Below are 22,628 nucleotides of genomic sequence, written 5' to 3'. Positions count from 1 at the left end.
ACACACACACACACACACACACACACACACACACAATTTATTTTAGGAAAAAGTGAGCTATCAGAGCCTGGTGAAGTGACTCCATTAGCAAAGTCATTGCCACAGCCATGGGGAGTTGAGTTCAGGTTCCTAGCACTCATATAAGTGGAATATATATAGCCCCATGCATCTGTAGCCCTAGCCCTAGGAAGTAGAGCAAATCCTGGAGCTTACTGGTCAATCAGTCTAGTCAATTGGCGAGACTTATGGGACATCTTGTCTTAAAATCATAACATAATGAAAATGTGTAGACACCTTTTAACAGGGAGGCACTTGAGATCTACCTCTGGCCTTCACACATGAACAGAGAGGGGGGACTGTTTGGTAATGATGGGATATTCAACATCTTAGAATTGCGGGGAATAGGGTACTAAATAATACAATATATGTACCCAGGTCTATGTTCTGGTCCTCAACATAGGCACACTGACTGGCCTGTTCTTACATGACTGCAGTGAAGTCACTGTACCGGGTCTATGTTCTGGTCTTCAGATTGACTGATCCAGTTCTTACTGACTTTGCTGTGAGGTAACATTTTGTTCAGTACCTGTTCAGCTTCTAAGAGACAGTTCTTTGTGGAACAGATTAAAATGATGACAACTGAGCTTAGGTCATAGTAATTTGCTATCTGTGATTAAAAAAACCACAAAATTGTCAAGAATCCTTAGTACAATATTAAATAAGTACACAAAACCAGACACAAGGCAATTGAGAGCTCAACTGATAAAGTCTTAGGAAAATACTCATGGATTGTCAACTGTGGGTAGAATGGAACTCATCCAAAATAAGTAATTAAATATGCACTAAGGGACCAAAGAGTTGGCTCAGTGGTTAGGAGCATGCAGAGAACTTGAATTCCCTGTTCCCAGCATCCATGTTGAGTAACTCATAACCACCCGTAAGTCTAACTTCAGGGCCATTTCTGGGCTCTGTGGGCATGTGCATACATGCATGAATAGAATGCATGCACACATATGCACATACACACACACTTTAAAATGAAATAAATCTGTAAAAAAATATGTTAATAAGGAGCTAGGGTGACAGTTCAGTCAGTAAAGCACTAGTCTTGCATGAAGACCTGAGTGTGAGCCCCAGGACCCACATCAGATGGGATGGTGCATGTTTATAATCCCAGCACTCAGGAGGCCGAGGCAGGCAGATGGTACAGACTCACTAGCCAGTCAGCCCAGATGACTTGGTGAGCCCCAGGCCAAAGAAAGTCCTGTCTAGAAGGGAAAAAAACACAGGGGTAGGGGAGAAAAGACAACATTTGAGTCTGTTTTTCTCTATCCCCTATATGTGCACACAACACCTACATGTATATACAAATATGAACACATACAAAATGTGTATTAATTGCGTGTTCTAAATGGAAAAGCATTGGAACTTATGGTTAGAAAGAAAATCCTTACAGAATCAATAATGCTTACTTGATTTTCAATTCCAACTGTGTAGTGCACATATACATCAGATGATGAATTCCAAAGGTCTTCAGGAAAATTTTCATCGATTTCAAAAGTGCCCCAAACTTCTATGGGAAATAGAAAAGAAAAAGTCTTTAGAGAAAATAAATGTCTAACTTGATTTTTGTCAGCAGCATGAAATTATAAAACTACAATTTTGAATCCATGGTAAGTATTTCCATTTATTTTGATGAAATATATTCATTTACCATCATAAAGAAAAGAAAGAAAATCGGAATTTTCAATGATGAATTTCTAACAATTGTGAGAATATTCTAGTGAGCATATGTATGTGTGTGTACGTGGAAATGGGATGTCTGGTGTCTCTCTCAACTATTCTGTAGCTATTTTTTTGAGACCTGGAGGGCAGCAGTTCAGGTATATTAGAAGACCAGAGAGCCCAGGGATCCCGAGTCTATGTTTGCCCATGACTTCATGCTTGCACCAAGCACTTTATTAATTCAGACATCGCCGCAGCCACAACACAACTTTAAAGCAGTTTGCTAACTCCTTAGAAGCACTGTGTTGACTAGCTCAGGGCTAGTGCTTCTCTGTACAGAGTTCATCTCTCTCTAAGGACAACTCCTGTTTGTTCTTTATTCAGGACCTAATCGTAAGCTGCTCTGGAAGCCCTTCTCTGGTCCCCAAGTGGAAAATTCTTCCCACCTCTGTTTTCCAGCCCCACTTTCTCCATCTGGCTATCCTGCCTCAACAATACTGACTGAGCCTGACTGACTCTTTTTTTTTTTCTATTTCTTGTAGATGGCCCAGAAATAAGTCTTTTTCCTAAATGTGGGCTTTCATTGGCATTTGTTGAAGAAATTGCCTCTTTTCTTTCTTATATTACAACCTCCCTCCCCTACCAGCCCGATAATTCATACACAGCCTGACAAATGCTTTGTGGTGTCCTGGAGGGTTTAGCCTGGAACTGGACATGAAAATGGTGCTTAATAGATACATGATTGGGATAACATGAATTGCTGTAGTCCTGGGAAGGTGAACCAGGTATGCCCAGTTAAATTGAATTATTTCTGGCTCCTCCCTCAATCTTTTCTTTCCTCAGATCTAAAACTCAGAGCTTCAAGATGGCTGGAGTAGTCGTTGAAGAGACACTCCTTCTCCAACTCCTGCTCCTGCTCCTCCTCCTCCTCCTCTTCCTCCTCCTCCTCTTCTTCCTTTATAAAACAGACACTTAAGTCAACAGTGGCTCCCCTGGTTCTTAGGTTATATACGGGGTGTGTGTGTGTGTGTGTGTGTGTGTGTGTGTGTGAGAGAGAGAGAGAGAGAGAGAGAGAGAGAGAGAGAGAGAGAAGAGAGAAGGAGACAGAGAGACAGAGACAAAGAGAGACAGAGACACAGAGAGTCTGTGTCTTGTATTTTTCTCTGTGTGTATGTGTGTGTCTTCCTATCTACCTGCCTGCATATCTGTCTATGTCGATCTCTGTCTCTGTCTCTGTCTCTCTGTCTTTCTCTCAGTCTCTCTCTCTCCCTCCCACCCTCCCTCCCTCTCTGGTGTGTGTGTGTGTGTGTGTGTGTGTGTGTGTGTGTGTGTGTGTGATTCAGTATATATGTTTTGCAACCCAGAGCAGGCCTTTCAATGCAATCCCCAGGAATTCCTCCTGCATTCACACATCTAGAATTGATTCTGGTAAAAAAGAGAAAGTGGGGAAGGAAAATGTTTCAACTCAGGCAGCTAGCTGTCCACTTTGGATTTTAGTGCATCTTTCTACATCTCAGTAGAATCCCGCAGTCACAGAGCTGCACCAAGAAGTCCGAATGACATCCAAACCTCACCGTGTGGTTTTGGATCTGCTGCATGTAGGAGCTTTGACTGGATCCAGACAAAGCTAGCAGGACATCTCCACATCATCACTGCCCCTCAGCATCAACTGCCCTAGCCAGGCAAAGAGTACAGTACAGGCTGCGATGAGAGCGCCCCCGCCGACAAGCACTTACTTGCTCTCTCACAGAAATTAATGCTCTGCCTGAGACCTCGGAGGGAGCAATTACAGCTTGGGACGGGTCCAGTTGTGTGAAGGCAGCAGTTCTGGGGGTCAAGGCAGGAGGGCGGAAACCACGTATAGCCATCTTCGCAGGCACACTCCAGGAACCCTTTTCGGCTTCTGCAATCTGTGTATAGAAAAAGAAATAGAACGGCGTGTCTCAGAGTCTGCTTTCTAAACCAACATCTGCTCAGTCCTTGACTCTGACTGGAATCTGAACCAAAGATTCCTCAGCAGAACCTGGAAGGGTGGCAATGCGTTTAAGATGCAGAAATGTCCAACTCTGTAGACTAGGAGGTTAGTGTGAAAATCATAGCAAAGATGAAACTCAAATGGCCGGGCTTAGCATCCAAAACAAGGCTATGGATCCCACAGGTATCTACTGTGGTGCAAGAGAAAGGCAGGTGAGCACAGTCACAACCTAGAGCTATTGAAGAGGTCTATTGAGGGACACACCTCTTGAGGGTGTGTCTGCTGTGTCATTGGAGCCCCTATCTATGTATGCATCTATCAGCACTCCATGTGCCAGGGCTGAAGATGGCATGGCTCAGTGTTTAAGAGCATTCGCTGCTCTGCTAGAGGCCTCAGATGGGTTCTCAGCACCCACACAGTAGCTCACTGGCGTCTGAAACTCCGTTCCGGGGGATCTGACACCTTCTGGCCTCCTCGGGTAGCAAGCACACACATAGTGCACACATATACATGCAGGCAAAACACTCATACACGTAACAAACTTTTAATGTTTTAAAATTTTAGAAAGGCAGAACGATTTAGAGGTGGGGCCCATATTAAAAATGCCTAGTGATCAATGTTGTGGATTCTTTATTCTGTATTGGATCTGACACAGCCATCGAAACTCCTTCCCTCTTAACAGAAGGTGAAGCAGAAAGGTCCAGGATACGTTTGAGAAAGGCACATGGAAGTGTGAAACCACTGCCGCTCGAACCTTACTGTGCTTCGGGAGCCCCTGAAACACTTTTCTCCAGAGTGTAGGAGCCAACAAGTCTGAAATGGACCAAGAGCTTGTGTGTCTATTAGGTTCCCTGCTCCTGCTGCTGGCTGGGATCTGAACACTCTGAGACTCGCTTTTAGCCAAGTCCATGATTGAACTTCATTGGGAACCACTTTTGTAGTTTGTGTTACCAACTAGTTCTTGCTATCTTCAAGAAACAGTGGGATTTCCTATCCCAGCTTCATGAGGCTGGAGTGAGTGGTAGAATAAATTATGGCCAATATAATAGAAGTAGAATTAGGGTCTGTCCCTTCCCAGCCAAAGAATGTCACTGCCTGTGTGAGCATCTCCAGGGTTTTGTTTCTTTGGTGCTCAGAACGGATCCGTTTGAAGTAAGATCTCCCCCATCCGCTGGTACCTGATGGACAACCACAGATACAGCCCCCTTGCCAGAGTGCAGTGGACATGTCACATGAAGAAGAAACGTTAGTTCTTGATGCCACAGAGCTTATAGAAAAATCACTTTTTCACAGAGCAACCCTTCATCGTGGCCCACCCTCCTCCCCCATTACACTCCCAGTTTACACCGGACAGCAAATTTACATGTGGTGGCTTTCACTCTGATGATCTTGCTGGGACCGTGTAAACTCGGCGATGGAGATTTCAAGCGCTTCAGAAATTTCTTCAGTTCTCTCTTCTCCTCTGGATCTCTGTATGTCATCTGAAGTAGAACCTCATACTCCTGGACTGGAGGTAGAGCGCAGTTATTAGAAGCTACCCGTCTGTAGGGAAGATCACTTAGAGGTCATCCTGTCCAGCTTAGAACTCCTGGAGGGTCCCTGACGCTTGTCACCACATTCTGTACATCCAGACATTGACTAAACCTGCGCAAAAGCAGACGCGCCTTACACGTGCCCCACACAGATCTCTTCTCCCACTTCTTCTAGGCAAGTTGCTCCCCATGCTCTGTGGACTACCCCAGAGTCAAGAGGGAACAGGCTGGAATGCCCTGCTCACTCTTCCTCCCTACTCCAGCTTTGCTTTCCTTGAAGTATCTGCAACATAAAAATAAATAAATAAATAAAGCCCAACTTCATACTTTTAAAAAATGTGCCAGTCATTAGTGGGAATTTTAGGATTTGCTTAAATACAAAAGCAAAACATAATTCGACCTTAGCTTCCCTCTGTATGCACTTACCTCCAGCTACTTATTTCTATAAATACGTCATTTTCCTTTCTTGCCCTCCCCTGCACCCCACCCCACTCCCAAAGACAAGCTCTCTGTACTCAGGCCTCTGGAATCCTCAGCTTCCACATGCCAGGCTCAGTCTTACCTTGAGCCTTTGCATATGGGCTGGCTCTCCAGCCAGACTGACTGGGATCAGATCTTGTCTATAGTTCCCACAGGCCTCGGGAGCTCCTCCAAAAGATGGGGAACAGGGTACACACGATCATGGCCACTTTTTCAGGAGGTAATGGTACTGAACCCAGAAAGACCAGGTTCGATCCTGTCTTACGGCCCCTAGCTCTAGGCTCTACCTTTAAAATAAAGATGGCCATATACAGTCAAAGGTGCATGTAAGGCTTTAATGCTTATAACAGAACTGACCACAGCCTGGCATAGTGACAGGTCAGTAAATAAGTCCTTGCTGCACTTTTTTTTTTAATAGTAATTCTTTTTTTTTTTTAAGATTTATTTATTTATTATATATAAGTACACTGTAGCTGTCCTCAGACACCCCAGAAGAGGGAGTCAGATCTCGTTAAAGATGGTTGTGAGCCACCATGTGGTTGCTGGGATTTGAACTCTGCACCTTTGGAAGAGCAGTCGGGTGCTCTTACCCGCTGAGCCATCTCACCAGCCCCTTGCTGCACTTTTCTTGTCATTGTTACTGTTGGGGAAATCTTGGTTGTCACACTCCGTGTTGAGATTTTTGTTTTGCTTCCTTGAAGAACTATAGTGTTGTGTGGAGACGTGTTTTACATGATGGCTAGCACACAGCCATGTGCTAATGCATGTAAGTACACGGCATGTCAGAAAGGCCTTTGTGGATTGGATCCTAGAACCTAGCAATCACCGGTGTGGACCAATGTCTTCATAAGGAAACACATTCAGTGCTTCCGGCCTGCATGTTTAAATCCACACCAGGACCCATCCCCAAGTTAAGAGCTCTGCCTATTAATTACATTCGTAGGAGGGAAACACAAAAGAAAAATAAATAAAGGGACAGACTGCTGTCAGGCATGGTGCAAGAAGCTCATCTTCAGTGTCAGCTTGCCTGGATTTGTAGTAATCTAGGAGACACACCTCTGGATGTGTATTTGAAAGAATTTCCAGAAAGGTTTGACTAAGAAGAGAAAACCACCCGCAATGGAGATGGTGCCATTCTAGGAGCTGATTTAAAGGACAAAGAGAAAGTGAGTGCTCATCCCTAAGCTTCCCGAATGTGGACAGAGTGTGACCACTACCTCAAGCTCCAGCTGCCACTCCTGCCTGGCATAATGGACTGCCTGGACCTTTAAACTGTGAACCTAAACAAGCCGGTCCCCTCTTGTAGGGCTTCGGTAAGGCGCTCGACCAGAGCAATAAATATACCAACTACTACACTGTGTGTTTAATCCTGTGTCTTGCTCCTAAGAATTCCTAGGATTCTTTCGTTACAGATTTGGAAATTTTCATAGCAAGCCTAAGCGTTCCAGCACCTCTAGCGGAGTCTTACCTGGATACCTTTCCTCAACCACACTGACAATTTCTTTTGTTCTGCGGCCATCGTTTTTCTGCTTTAAAAAAAAGAAAGAAAGAAAGAAAGAAAGAAAGAAAGAAAGAAAGAAAGAAAGAAAGAAAGAAAGAAAGAAGATAACTATGGTGAGCCTTTGATATTTGCAAACCATAGGCCTGTTGAGTTTCCCACAAGACCTGACCTAATATCCAAGCGAAGGATGGTGGGAGATGGCCAAGGACCAGGGAAGGCTGTTTTGAGCAAGTGAAGGTGCCTGCAGGAAAAAGCTTCGCAGGAGGCGGGGACAGCAGGTGCAAGTGATGTGAAGATTGAGTGAGGGATTGGAGGGCATGAGGGCGGGGACAAGGGTGGGAGTGGAGGATGGGGGCGTGTGAGAATGGAGAGGATCGAGAGACTGCGTCCATAAGTGCAGGTCATGTAGATCTATCAGACCACAGAAAGAAGATTTTAAAGGAAGGAAGTGTTGGTGTGTGTGTGTGTGTGTGTGTGTGTCTCTGTGTGTGTGTGTGTGTTGCAAGTACATGGGTTTATTAGTGAGTGCAGCCATGTGCGTGTGAGAAGACCAGAGGAAGCTATTGAGCATCTTCCTCTCTCACTCTTTCCTTTATCCCTTGGAGACAGGGTTTCTCACTGCAGTGGAGCTGTTTTGACTCAAATGCCTGGCTCTGTGCCTGCCTGGTTCCACTCCCACCCCAGTACTGGAAATACAGCCATCCGTGTCCAGCTTTTTAAAGCCTAAGCTGGGGAGTCCAGCATGGGTCTTCACGCTGGCAGAACAAGAGTTCTACTCTGAGTCGCCTGGTTTTTTAGCCTTTACCCCAGTGAGTTATGCAGAGTTTGAACAGGGGGAGCAAAAGAAAGATCCACTCTTAAATTTCCGGAAGCCTTAATCCTGACGCCATAGTTAGAATGGCCAAGCACAGAAGCAGGGAAAGCACTTCCGGGGTTACGGAAGCAATACAGGAGCGAGATGAGAAAGCTGTAGATAGGGGCGGCAGCGGATGCCGTCAGACGTATCTGAGGTCTGGGTATATTTTACAGATCCATTTTTTTAAATGATCTAAATGGGCATTGTGACAGAGACTCAAGGATGGCACCATTTTTACCCAAGTGGAAAGAGAGTGTTGTCACGGGAGAGGAGGAGTAACTTCGGTAGGGAAAAATTCAGGGGTTCAGTTTGGGACGCATAAAGTTGAGGAACACAAGGATGGTGGGCACATGGGAGAGATGTTTTGCGGAAAGCATCCAGATGAAAATACACATTAGGGAATCACATTAGTGAGTAGAAAACATTCACGCCACGGCCCTCGATGAAAGCATCAAGTAGGCTGTGGCTGCGGTAAAGCTCAGTGGTTAAAGCACTTGCTATGTAAGGGGAAGGACTGGCTGGCGTTTGGATCCCTAGAAACTATGTGAATACAGAGTAAGCAAGGTGGCCTGCCTCAAATTCCAGGCTTGGGAGGTGGAGACAGAGTCCCCAAAGCAAGCTGGCCAGCAAGAATCATAATGTCACTGACCTCTGGGCCTCAGAGATCCTGCCTCAGTAAAGTGGAAACACCACTGGAGAAGATTCCTGATATTAAGGCCTCTATGTGTATACACAGTCTTATATGTGTCTGCTCACACATGCGCAAACATGCAACTCACAAATGTATAATAAATATACACAAATAGAAACAAAACTAAGACCGGTGAATACACTGGTGCTTGGGAGACAGAGGCAGAAAGATTGCTGCAGGTTTGAGGCCAACCTGGTCTACACAAAGAGCTCCATGCCAGCCAGAACTATATGACAAGACCATCTCTCTCTCCCCCCCTCTTTCTTACACACACACACACACACACACACACACACACCATAAAACAAGGGTGGCTCACATCTGTATTCTTCAAACTTAGGAAGCAGAGACAGGAAGTTCAGTAGTTCAAAGCTACCCTCAGCTACACTATGAGTTTGGGACCAGCCTGGGTTGCAAGAGACCCTGTACTGAGCAACAATGCCAGAAGAAAAGGGGAAGTGGAAATGAGAGAGAAGGCCCATGGGTGTTAGTGTCCACCCATATGGTTTTCTGTGCCCAAGAGGCCATAGCATAGAACATGTTGAATTAGACAAGATCTCCAAGATAGTTAAATATTCATGGGAGGGACTCATTTGCAATCAAAGAGATAAAATAACTTATTAAAGACCTCACCATCTGTGCTGGTAAGCCTGAGACAAGACCTCTAGACCTTTGATGCCAATCCACTGACCTTTACATCTCAGTTGCCTGGAGAGTTATAGATTCCGAAGGTACCGGGGATGTGAAGAGGGGAGATGGTTACCAAGAGAAATAAGATGTGTACCAGCTCACCTGCAGGAATCCATCAGTGCCCTCAGTGAGCGTGAAGAGAGGGATGAGCCACAGAAGTCCAACTCTCATATCCAGTAGCTCCTTCTCTCCTCTCTGGGATGAACACCAACACCTGTGTCTGGTTACCCTGGAGGCTGTGTGCTAGAACAAACATTGTAAGCCAAGACTGTAAGTGGGAACAATCATCAGCCCCTTAAGATTTACTGGGGCTTTCTTGTCACATTAAAATAACCAAGAGCTCTTTGAGTGCAAAAATCAAAGATAGATTTGGAGTGACTAAACTTAAGGATAACAATAAGCCAATCTAGAAAGCTCCCTTCTTGGTACTTGATGGAGTTAGTAAAGAATTGTTCTTAAGTTTCTATTTATCTTATATAATTGGCCCAGAACTTAGCACATCAGCATTGTGATAATTTGAATAAGAAATATCCCTTGTAGGCTCTGGTATTTGAACACTTGATTCCTGGTTGGTGGTGCTGTTTGGGAGGTTGTGGAGTCCATGGAGGGCAGGCTTTGTGTGTTTACAACTTAACCTCACTTCCAGTTCCATTTCTCTGCTTTGTGTCTGTGGTTGACTATATGAGCTCTCAGCTTCCTTCTCCCACTGCCTGCTGTCATGGCTCCCTCACCATTACAGAGTTTCTCTCTGGACGTAAGCTAAAATGCACTCATTGTTCTTTCAGTTTCCTTTGATTGTCAAGTTTTATCATAGCAACAGAAACGTAACTAATATAGACTTGGTCAAAAAAATTATCTTTTATGTCTATGTTATTTGGTGTCTAAGGATAATAATGATCATTCTGTATAAGCTACTGGGCACATGAGGCTTCTCCATTTTTTTTAATTTTAATTAAAATTATATTTAAAATTCGGTTTCTGCATCTATGCCTGGAGCTGACCCGGTGCTGCAGCTCTCCATACCCAAATTCTGCTGGGAGAGAGCGGGTTTCCTAGGAGTGCTGACACACCCGAGAGCACAGGTGAGACCACCACTTCTGCTCAAATACCTGGCCCAAGAGGGACCCTCCCAGAGCCTTCAGGACACAGGAACTAAAGAGTAACCTGGGACAGGATCCTTCTGGTTTCAGTCTGCGCCCTGGAGGTGACCCTGCGCCACACCTCTCCATACCCAAATTCTGCCCAAAGAGAGCTGGTCTCCCAGGAGTGCTGACACACAGGTTTACAAGAGGAACAAGCCAGAGACAGCAAAACCAGCTAACCAGATGGTGAGAGGCAAGTACAAGAACATAACCAACAAGGACCAAGGCTACTTGGCATCATCAAAATCCAGTTCAACCACCATAGTAAGCCCTGGATACTCCAACACACCGGAAAAGTAAGATTTTGATTTAAAATTACATCTCATAATGATGATAAAGGACTTTAAGAAGGACATAAATAACTCCCTTAAAGAAATACAGGAGAACACAGATAAACAGATAGAAGCTCTTAAAGAGGAAACACAAAACTCCCTTAAAGAATTACAGGAAAATACAACCAAACAGGTGAAGGAGTTGAACAAAAGTATCCACAATCTAAAATTTAAAATAGAAACAATAAAGAAATCACAAAGGGAGACAACCCTAGAGATAGAAAACCTAGGAAAGAGATCAGCAAGTATCATCAACAGAATACAAGAGATAGAGAGAAACTCGGGTGCAGGAGAGGAAGGAAGACCAAAGAGTGGATGCTTCAGTCCTACTTAGAAGGGGGAACAATATCATCAAGGGAAGTAGAGGGTGGGAGGGACTTGGGAGGAAGAGGGGGGGAAAGGGGCAGAATCAGGTATGGGAGGAGATGGAGGAGATGTACAGAGGGTCAGTGTGTAGCAATGGGGGATGGGGAAGTGGGGGTAGCAACCAGAAAGTCCCAGATGCCAGGAAAGCAAGAGCCTCCCAGGACCCCATGGGGATGACATTAGCTGAAATACCCCACAAAGAGGATGGAGAACCTGTCGAGACCATATCCAGAGGTTAGGCATGGCCTCTTGCCTGAGGGATGAGGCCACCCATCCCCAAAATTTTAATCCAGAATTGCTTCTGTCTAAAGGAAATACATGGACAAAGAGTGGACCAGAGACTGAAGGAAAGGGCATCCAGAGACTGCCCCACCTGGGGATCCATCCCACGTGCAGACACCAAACCCAGACACTATTGCTGATGCCAAGAAGAGCTTGCTGACAGGAGACTGATACAGCTGTCTCCTGAGAGGCTCTGCCAGATCCTGACCAATACAGATGTGGATGCTCACAGCCAACCATCAGACTGAGCACAGTTACCCCAGTGGAGGAGTTAGGGAAGAACTGAAGGAGTTGAAGGGGCCTTATTTGGCATCAATGGGAAGGGAGCCCTTGATCCTGTGAAGGCTTGATGTCCCAGTGTAGAGGAATGCTAGGATGGTGAGGCAGGAGGGGGGGGAAGTACCCTCATAGAAGCAGGTTAAGGGGGGGATAGGATAGGGGGTTTGCAAAGGGGAAACCGGGAAAGGGGATAACATTTGAAATGTAAACAAATAAAAATATAATTAAAAAATTTTCAAAAAAGAAAAAAATAAAATTTAGTTTCTTAGATGAAGCGTGTAGCTTAGTAATAAAGCACTTGCCTAGGCTGCATAAGTTCAAACCTCACACCGACCCCCCCACACACGCACACACGCACACACAAACAGAACACGCAATCTGTTTCTTTGTTGCATCAATTATACATATTTTCGTCTTGTATTTTTACAATAGGATATCATGTAGCCCAGGCTGTCCTCAAACTCACTCACTGTTAGCTAAGGATGGCTTAAACTTCTGATTCTCCTAGTATGTGGTCCTGGGGATAAAACCAGATGCTTTACACATGCTACACAAAGACTCTATCAACTGGACACATTTCTAAGGCACACAAGTCACAAGTATTAAGTAGCACATTGCAGAACCCCTACATCATTTTGAAAAGATTTTAGTGGCCAGCAATAATAGAACGTATCTTAGTTAGGGTTTTACTGCTGTGAACAGACACCATGACCAAGACAACTTTTATAACAACAACATTTAATTGGTGCTGGCTTACAGGTTCAGAGATTCAGTCCATTATCATCAGGGTGGGAGCATGAAAGCATCCAGGCAAGCATGGTGCAGGAGGAGCTGAGAGTTCTACATCTTCATCTGAAGGCTGCTAGCAGAATACTGGCTTCCAGGCAGCTAGGATGAGGGTCTTAAAGCTCATGCCCACAATGACACACCTACTCCAACATAGGCCACACCTACTTCAACAGGGCCAAAACTTCTAGTATTACTACTCCCTGGGTTGAACATATACAAACCATCACAGAGCATAAAGGACTATTGCCCCACAATCTTTCAGTATTTCTTTTACAACTCAAAATATAGATAGATAGGTAGATAGATAGATAGATACATACATACATACATACATACATACATACATACATACATACATACATGCAGATATGGATACAGATATAGATACAGATACAGATATAGATGGATAAAAGAAAAAAAAATACAATTCCCAAACTCAATAATTCACCTTTGGAGTAAGCGGCCTTGGTCAGGACAGAGTGGAGTTCTCCCCGCTAGCCTTACCTTGCTTCTTGGCAAACTTTAATCTTCATGTGCACACTGCCATTCCCATCAGACACTGCTCTCAGATCCTGCTTTCTGACCTAAAGACAAAGGCAGGCGGTGGGAGGTGGAACAGGGAGGACTATTATACCCATGGCCAGTTTTCTGAGGCCTACGAAGAAATTGTGGACACATGGTGTCTGTGTCGCCCTCCCTCTTGGGTGAATGAATGTTCCTCTCACATACCCCACCTTCCCCCACCATCCTGTTTGCCAAAGACCCCTCTTAGATCTTTGGCTGCATGAGTCTGCAATGGTAACCTGTGCTTCAATCCTTTTGTTTGTTTGTTTGTTTCATTGGTTATTTTTTTGAGACAGGGTTTCTCTGTGTAGCTCCAGCTGTCCTGGAACTCACTCTGTAGACCAGGCTAGCCTTGAAGTAGAGATCTGCCTGCCTCTGCCTCCCAAGTGCTGGGATTAAAGGTGCGAATCACCACAGCCCAGCTTCTTCTTTTTAAAGATTTATTTTTCTTTTATGTGCATTAGTGTTTTGCCTGCAATATATATCTGCAGGTGAGTGCCAGATCTCATTAGAGACAGTTGTGAGCTGCAATGTAGGTGCTGGGACATGAACCTGGGCCCTCTAGAAGAACAACCCAGTTTTTAACCACCAAGGCTTCTCTACAGCCCCTTCCACCATTCTTTTATGTCTCGGCTCATCTGCTCTAAAGCCTGCCTGCTTCTGTCTGTGTTTACTATTCTCCAAAGCTAATGGGTATTTGTCCCTGAAGAAGAGCATTTCTGGTATTCTACCCTTTCCCTCTGTGTCAGCACCTGGGAATCGATCCAGGATGACTGAACATACCAATATCTGCACAAGTCCCCCATATAGAATGGTAGAGCAGCGATTCTCAACCTGTGGGTCATGACCCCTTTGAGGGAGGGGTCAAACAAACCCTTTTACAGGGGTTATATATCAGAAATCCTGCATGTCAGATATTTACATTAAGATTCACAACTGTAGCAAAATCACAAACATGAAGCGGAAACAAAAATAACTGTGTGGTTGGGGGGGTCATCACATGATGGACTGTACTAAAGGGTCACAGCGTTAGGAAGATTGAGAACCAATATGGTAAAGGATCTGACTGCAACTTAAACACACACTTCCATAGACTCCAAGTCACCTGTAAATCACTCCAGTCCACTCTGACGTAAGTGCCATGAAAACAGGTGTCGCATTGTATTGCTTAGGGAATGGTGACAAGAATATGTCTGAGTGTGTTCAGAACAAACACATATTTCTAGTCCACGCTGATTGAATTCATGATATTGGATTTGGATATCTGCCCCTATGTGTGTAGTATATGTGTGGTATGTGTGTGGTTTGTGATATGGTGTGTGTGTATGTGTGTGTGGTTTGTGGTGTGTGTATGTGTGGTGTGTGTGTGTGTGTGTGTATGTGTGGTGTGTGAGGTGTATGGGGTATGTATAGGTGTGGTGCGTGTGGGAATATGTAAGTATATGTGGTGTTTGTTTGTCTGGTATATGTATCTGGTGTGTGTGTGTGTGTGTGTGTGTGTGTGTGTGTGTGTGTGTTCTATTTTCTCTTCTGTTACTATGCTAAAATGCCCTGCCAAAGAGCAACTGAGGGAGGAAGCCTACATTCAGGTTGCCTCTCACCGCCTCCCCTAACAGTCAAGACAAGCTGCAGCAGACTTCCTTACCAGCCAACCAAATCCAGGCAGTTTCCCACTGAGGCTTCTTACCCAGGTAATTCTGCATCCTGTTAACTGTAATCAGTAAGCAGCACACAGAGTTCTGAGTCTGGGTCTCATGGGGCACAGGCCTATCTCAACCTCACTGTGCAGCAATGGCTGGGTGTGAACGCCTGGTCCTCCTGCCTCTGCTTCTGAACATCTGAGACTACAGGTATGCATCGCCACACCATGATTACCTCGGGTATTTTCCTTTGCTTGTCTCATTTCAGTCTGGCTGCTAACTTGTCAAGCATGACTAAGTTAAGTTAATATCTCAATGCCCGTATGGAATACGGCCATATAGCAAGGGGAGGTGGGGCTCTCTCTACTCCCCTCCTTCTTTTTCTCCAATTCCAGGAAGACTCTTTTCCTTTAATTTCTAGGAATTGTTTTGCCTGTGGCTTGCAATACTGGATCTGACAGTCTCTGTGCATGTGTATACCATCTGGCCCCGCTCTGTGTGCCAAGGGCTGTTACTAAGCGAGAGGCCTGGCCTTCGTAACATTCCCCACAACTCACTACTCTCTCTGGCTAAAACTTTTGTCCCCCATGTGCAGCCTCAGGCTACAAACCCAGCCCAGAAAGCCTGGGTGACAGCTCTGGGCATCATAAGGAAGTCTTCTCCCCTACTTCCTTATTCTCCTTCCTCCTACACTGGATTGCCTCTTGGGATTTTCCAGAAATGGTTATCAGTGATGCATGATCGAGGCTTGTGTGGGTCGGTAGGCTGATCATGAATAGATGCGCCAGAAAGAAAGAAGAGAAACAGGGGGAAGGGGCAAGAATAGAAGAGGGATGTTGTGGTCCTCTTTGGAAAACAGACATCCATATTTTTCTTAAAGCTGTTAAATATTAAACAGGTCCAGCCTAGCTGTGGTATTATTAAAGGACACCAGCAATGGTCCAGCCTAACTGTGGTATTATTAAAGGACACCAGCAATGCTCATGTCCAGGTGTCTGTACTTCTGGAAGGTTTCTAGACTAGGGAGATGATCTACGTCCTTAGCCTAGTTCTATGAAAGGTGTCCTGCTTCAGGTTCTGGTACCTGTATAAGTCACCGTTCCAGTTATTGTGACCAAATAGCCAACAGAAGCAACTTGACTAAGGGAGGATTCATTTTGACTCCTGGCTTGGAGTTACAGTCCATCATGCAAGAGGGTATGGGAGCAGGGCTGTAGCGGTAGTTTTAGCTAAACCTCTTGGGTTCTGGCCAGGTCACACCGGTGCACCAGCCCTGGGGCTATCTGGATTCTCAAATGAAAGACACACACACACACACACACACACACACACTCACGCATGCACGCACTCGAGCCAGTTAATTTTAATATGCCTTAACTAGCTCAAAGACGGGGCAGTCCCAGTCTTCCATCTAGCTAACATACACTTCCCCCCAGTACTCCTGGCTCAACATCTTCTAAATCTATATTTTAACTTTGCTGCTCTGTTACCTTCTGGGCAGCCCCTCCCANAGGGTCACTTTCCCTTTCCACTTACATTTAGGACGAATTTTCTTCTGCAGCTCTAACCCTGATCTGTCTCCCTCCAAGACAGTGGTTTCTCTCTTCGTCCTCTCTTCCAGTTCCTAACCTGCGCAAATCTAAAAGTTCCGCCTCTCTCTCTCCACCCCGCCATTGGCCCGTTGGCTCTTTATTGATCAATCAAAAACCAACTGGGGACAAGGACCTTCAGTGTTTGGACATGCAGATTCCCAATTAATTCAAAATATTAGAACCAATCCCCGACACAGGGGCTTGAGTTTGCTGGTCGAGTTGTAGCCACAGATAGGAGGCAGAGAGAGCCATATGCGTTATTTGGTCTGGGATGCCAGTCTATAGAATAGTGCCACCCACATTAAGGCTCTTCAACCTGATTTAACCTCATCTAGAACCCCCCCCCCCTAGATATTAGATTGTTGTCTCTTACGTGATTAGAACCTTTCAAGTTCACGTCGGTATTAACCATTGCAGTGCCCAAGCTTGAACTAATCATTTTCTGCTCTCTGGTTCCTTCATATGTATTGTTTCCTGAGTTATAGGGTTAGATAATTCATTAAAAAAACACAAAAACAAACAAACAAACAAAAAAGAGACCCCAAAGTAGATATATTTGAAATTCAAGTAAGTCATGAATAATGTCTTAGAATGATTTTGCTCTATGTGGTACTTGGAATGTTCTTCATTGTCAGATAATAAGGATTTATCTGAAATTTACATATAACTGGACATCCCGATTGGGCAACTAGTCAGGAATAGAGAAATGGCATCTTCAGGTCTACAGATGAAAGGAGGGTCTGCAGGTAAATTGGCTTGCTTCTGGTGTTGACGTTTACAGCTTGGTGCCTGTGGTATTCTTAGGCTTCCTATGCCTTCATTTATTCACCTTTAAGATAAAAGGGATCAGTATCAATCTAATTCACAGGTTCTAGGGAGAGTTGAGTGAGTTACTGTTTATAAAATGACCCAAACAGTAACTACGGCCACCCACTCAGATCTACAATACCATGTTGTCTTTCTATTTCCACCTTGTTATAGTTTGGGTAGCTAATCTTGCTAGATTGGGTCAGAATTTAAACTCTGAGTTAAATTAAATTGACCTATGTGATGCTGACAGTTTGAGAGCCAGCACCATGGAGATAGTGAGCTCTAAGCCTTCAGGAAACAGGAATGCATTTTTTCCAGTAGCTGAATGACCTCACTCAATGGAGGACCCGCAACACAAAGAAAGTAAAGTGTGTTCCCAAACAGGCATTTCCATTGCTTGACCTCAGGGACCTAGCGGCAGCTTACGTGTACTTCTGCCAGGTACACGCCCCCCCAACCCCCTGCTCCCAGCTAGGTCTCCTGCTCATTTCCTATCTGGCTTCTTCTTCCCTCTCCCCTTTCCCTCTCTCTGCTTCGTTCACCCCCTCTCCTCCTAGTTCTCTGTCTTGTTCATCTCCCTGTCTCCATCTCTTCCCCCACGGCTCACTCAGAGGCCAGAAGGATCCCAAAACCTACAAATAAAATAAAAGGCCACCTCAGAATCTTGATGTAATTCCACGAATGAGCTGTCCTTGCCACTAGAGCATGGGTGTTTACATCACATTTCACTCTGGGGGCAGCTAACGCCTGGCCAACAGCTGTGTTGGTATTGCCATCTGTGGAAAAGCTTAACTACTTAATCATAGTGGGGGGTGTGCCCCCACACACACTTCCTTGAATTCATTCAAGTGAATTCACTTCTGATAATCCCTGTCCTTCACATAACCACAAACAATCATTAAACTTTGCTGTTGTGCCTCTAGAGACTGGCGGCACATTGTCTCCCCGTTCTCTCAGATTTGTGTTTGTGGACTCTGAATATCAACTGTTTACGTCAACAGTGGCCTCATGATCCACATGATTGCCATCCTGAAGTTGCTCATACAGACACTCTCCAGCATTTTAAGCAACAGTCCCATTGAACTCTAGGCTGGTTTTCTGCCTTCAGCGGTTAGGGAACGATGCCGATTCCTCTATAAACAGTGGTCCACGTTAGGATGATGCCCTCCTCTCTGTCATACAATTACAAGCCCACAGGTGTGTGCGTGTCCAGGGAGGACCAAGAGAATCGCTCTTCAGTCAGAATTAGGCAGATGTGAACAAATTCAACTTTATGTCTGCATCTCACGTGGGTTTGAGGGAGGAATCTTTGCATATAATTCCCCGGAGGGCTTGCCTTTCAGACAGATTCATTTGGTTTTGTTTGTTTGTTTGTTTGTTTGTTTTTTCTTGACTGGTAGATGTAATAGAGAAAATGGGGTTGGGGGAGGGGGGACACAAAGAATGCAAAAAAAAAAAAAATGTTTGGAGAGTTGGCCAAATTTAAGAGCCAATTTTTCTCTGGAAAAATGGTAACTTAAAAGTACCTAAAATTTTCAGTGGATGGAGACAGTCAAGTACAGACACAACAAAAGGGTTTTGTTAGTTTGTGGGGGTTCTTTTGAGAAGGGATCTCCTGTAGCTCAGGATAGCCTCCAGTTCACTCTGCAGCCAACCCTAGAAATTCCCATTCTCCTTCCTCTACCACAGACATTCTAAAAGGGGTGGAGGGGTGGGGGGGTCGGAGGGCAGTTAGATTAAACTCCAGACCTCATGCATGCTAGGCAAGCACTCTACCAGCTGAGCTACGTCCCCCGTACCCTAGGTGTGCAGAGCAAAAAATGATGTACATACTTTATACTTTAACACATAACATGGTTGAAGAGGCCTGGGTAAGTCAGACTAACCCTTGGATGTCCTGCTGGTCTGTAAGGTCTTGTGAAGTGTAATCAGCTCTCCAGAGTCAGCATCGACCTCTACTCTGAGGGGCAACGCAGATCTGCCCACTCACATCCCCTCAGATTCCGATCCTATGTGCATACTGTCTACTTTTTACTATAAAGCGCTTGTCTAATCATTCTTCGATCCATTCATGCCAGTAGCCAAACATTAACCTGAGAGTACAGAAGATGTTCAATGGACTGGTTTTCTCCTCAAACGCTGGTCACTAATTCCTGAGCATCTTTTGAGATGGACTGAGACCGCATTGAAAAGCTAAGGTCTTAGTTGGGAACAGAGATGGAATTTTACAACATACACAGGGCAAAAAGAGGAAAAATAACCCCCCAGATGCTACGGTGAAACCCACATTCGCAGACACCTGAAGGGGCAGAGGCTGACGGGTCTCTGTGTCCCCGGACCTAGTTTATGATGCTTTTTTTATGTTACGCTGACTGGCTGTACCATTGAGGTCAGGGTGTGACTCTAATTAGGCTGTGTCTTTACAAAGCTGGTTTTCTAGCAGTCTGCATGTCCTCTGTCATTCATTAGACTGGAAAGCATTTTTCTTGCTTTCATCAATCCAATGCAACCACCTGCTCCTTCTCAAGGACACTGTGTTTCTAGCTACTTGTGTGTGCTTTGGGTCTTTGAAGAGCATCATCGTTCAGGATTGTCCCACGTGCTTAGCTCATCGCCCACAGTTTCAGCTGGAATCCTACGAGGGTTTATTTCCCAGAGAAAACACATCCAGTTCTGTTACATTGTAAAAGGTCTGAATGCAAGCCTGGTAGCTTGGAGCTCTGCCAACCATTCATAATGGAAGATTTTTTTCTCTGGTGCTTTGTGCAGTGTGAGTTACCCCAAGCCCTTACAGGGAGATTAATAATTGTGTGTCCAAGTTCGTTCTTCCACTCAAGGCTTCAGCCTCCCTGGAATCCTTAGGTCAGCCCTACCTCTCATTTCTATCAGTGACATTATTGATCTGTAACTGTCAAAGCCTAGAGAGTCTGAGCAGTCCTCATGTTTTGCTTTGCTTTAAAGACGCTTTCACTGAATGGCACTCTGAGGGGAGAAATAAGAGTGACGAACTGGGGCCAGGGAGATGTCACTGTGGGTAAAAGTGCTTGCTGCACAAATGTGAGGACGTGAGTTCGAATCCCCAGACCCTATATAAAAACTGGATGCATAGCACAGAATCTGTGATCCTGGGACCCCTGTGGGGAGATGAGGGGCAGAGATGGGAGAAGCTAGCCTGATGTACACAGCAGAAAACAACAAGAACAGAGAGTAAGGACTGATACCTGAAACTGTCTTCAACTTCCACCCGTGTTTATGACATGTGCACACTTGTATTGTACTCTCACATTCAAACACACACGTGTACACACACACACACACACACACTCATGTATGCATGCAAAAAACCCATCTAATTTACAAAATGCTTCCTTGTATATGGATTTTTTTTTTGGTAACCTTATAAACTAAGAAGAATTCTTTCAATGTACATTTATGGAAAATGAAAAGAGTAAACCTGAATTCTACTTAAAACAATGTATCGCTATTGCTTTAGATCCCCCTTTCCTTGGATTGCCAGTCAGCCAGACGTTTTCCTTGGAGCATGATGTTAATAACACAGGACTGCACTTTGATCCCTACCTCTGTCCGGTAGAAACAAGGTCCCTTGTCTGGGGAAAAGAGAGCATAGGTAATCTCTCAGTATTCACCCTAAGAAATGTGACTGTGTTGAGTGTGGAAGGCGACTCTGCCTTACAGACACAAGGACAGAAAGCTGGGCGAGCTGGGAAAGCTCTCCATACAGAGCGGGTGCTGCTGGGTCTTCAAGTGTGAACGGTCCAATTTGAGCTGCTGCAAATTCCTCCAGACTGAGATATTTATTTACTTTCTTTACTTTGAGACAAGGCCTCTAACTCACAGTCACCTACCTGTCTCTTCTGGGGACGATGGGCACGTGCCACTGTGTCCAAGACAGCCAATATGAATGGGAGATCTATTTAAAATAAGGGTAAAATGGAGGTGACATCTCATCTCATGCAAACACCCCTAACTCCTTGTCCTGTATAAATAACTAGTATCCTCAACACAATTATCTTAAAGTAAAAGCAAGTTTCTCGGGCATGTCCTCCAAGGGGTCATTCTAGAAAACAAATGTTTGCCAGGCATAACAGGTTGCCTAAGAACCACACTCAGAGGTGTTTCAGGCTCCGGGCTGTGTGTGGAAGCAACTTGGGGTTTCTGACTCCCACTGTCTTCCCTCAGGGTCGCTTCTATAATATTTCCATTCACACATGCAAATCTCAGGCCAGCCAGGACTTTTCCAGGTCAGGGTGAAGGCTCTGGTCCAAAAGGTTCCCGTACTTTTGGTTCTGATAGATGTAGCTGAATGACCTAGCTGATCAGGACCCCATTTTCATACCCTGATAAGAGGCAGAGATTCGGTCTCACCACAGCTCAGCCATTTCCACCTGTTTTCTTCTAATGCTTTAAAGATCATAATGTTAACACATTTGAATAATCAGTCCTGGCATTATTTTAAATTTTCATGTGAAATTAAGATTTAGTTTAAGCATTCCAAACATGAATGGCCACCAAACTCTTTTCCACGTGAGCAAGCTGACAAGCGACGTTTTTAATCTCACCTCTTGAAATTTCAGGTCCTTAGTGGTTAATAAGATCAATCATTTTCCAGATTAGCTACTTCTTCTTCTTCTTTTTTTTTTTTTAAGCCACTATCTCAAGTTTTCGATCAGACCACAGACCACACATTTTCCCCTGAAACACTGCTCGGGACTCTTCATGAAGTGCGAACACTGGTTCTTGGTTTTGTTTGAAAATTTAAAATATTCATGAAATAACATTTTAAAATCATTTCCATTGTGTGCTTGGACCTTGGGGTTATACTAAAAAAATTTTCCTATAGAGAGATTGTAAGGTCACTTTTCCTATGTTTTCTTCTAATACTTTGATCAGTATAAATCTAATGTATTGGAATCTTTGGTCTTGGGGTTTTTTTTAGTTTTTTATATAAATTTAAGATTAATTTTCATTTCTTTAACTATGACTAGTTAGCTATGCTAACTTCATTATTTATCTGAAATGTCTGAAATGCCCCTTATCAAAACTGCCTTGATACTCCTTATAAACGTTAAAGTTTACACCTCCATATAATATCACTCTGAGAACAATTTTAATCCTTCAGATGTTTATATTGTCTCTTTTAAATAGTGATGGAACATACAAGAATGTTATGTCCCTGAGAAATATAATAATAAGTATCTTAGCAAAAATATCTTAGTCAAGCATGGGGTTAAGTGTTCCTATAATTCCAGTACTTGGGATGTGAGGGGGGAGGCTTGTTGCAAGTTGGAGACTAGCCTGGTCTACATATGGAATGCCGAGAGAGAGAGAGAGAGAGAGAGAGAGAGAGAGAGAGAGAGAGAG

General features: G+C 44.4%; 1 protein-coding gene across 2 annotated transcripts in view; it reads right to left on the bottom strand.

Moving 5' to 3' along the window:
- Adgrf1 (adhesion G protein-coupled receptor F1) overlaps nucleotides 1-22,628 on the bottom strand; it is a 50,186-nt gene that overhangs the window by 22,755 nt on the left and 4,803 nt on the right. Inside the window, exons 2-7 of one of the 2 annotated variants that reach the window (XM_021218303.1) lie at nucleotides 13,145-13,224; nucleotides 9,553-9,693; nucleotides 7,181-7,241; nucleotides 5,064-5,207; nucleotides 3,462-3,635; nucleotides 1,473-1,573 (exon numbers count right to left, since the gene is read on the bottom strand). In XM_021218303.1, coding sequence (XP_021073962.1) covers nucleotides 1,473-1,573; nucleotides 3,462-3,635; nucleotides 5,064-5,207; nucleotides 7,181-7,241; nucleotides 9,553-9,621 — 549 coding nt within the window. In that variant the 5' untranslated portion in view covers nucleotides 9,622-9,693; nucleotides 13,145-13,224. The remainder of the gene's footprint in view (nucleotides 1-1,472; nucleotides 1,574-3,461; nucleotides 3,636-5,063; nucleotides 5,208-7,180; nucleotides 7,242-9,552; nucleotides 9,694-13,144; nucleotides 13,225-22,628) is intronic. The other variant, XM_029531436.1, reaches the window with a different exon arrangement.

This window comes from Mus pahari, chromosome 18, assembly GCF_900095145.1.
Source record: "Mus pahari chromosome 18, PAHARI_EIJ_v1.1, whole genome shotgun sequence".
Classification (NCBI taxonomy): domain Eukaryota; kingdom Metazoa; phylum Chordata; class Mammalia; order Rodentia; family Muridae; genus Mus; species Mus pahari.
Note: the sequence above shows the minus strand (reverse complement) of the source record. Positions and strands in the feature narration are given on the sequence as shown.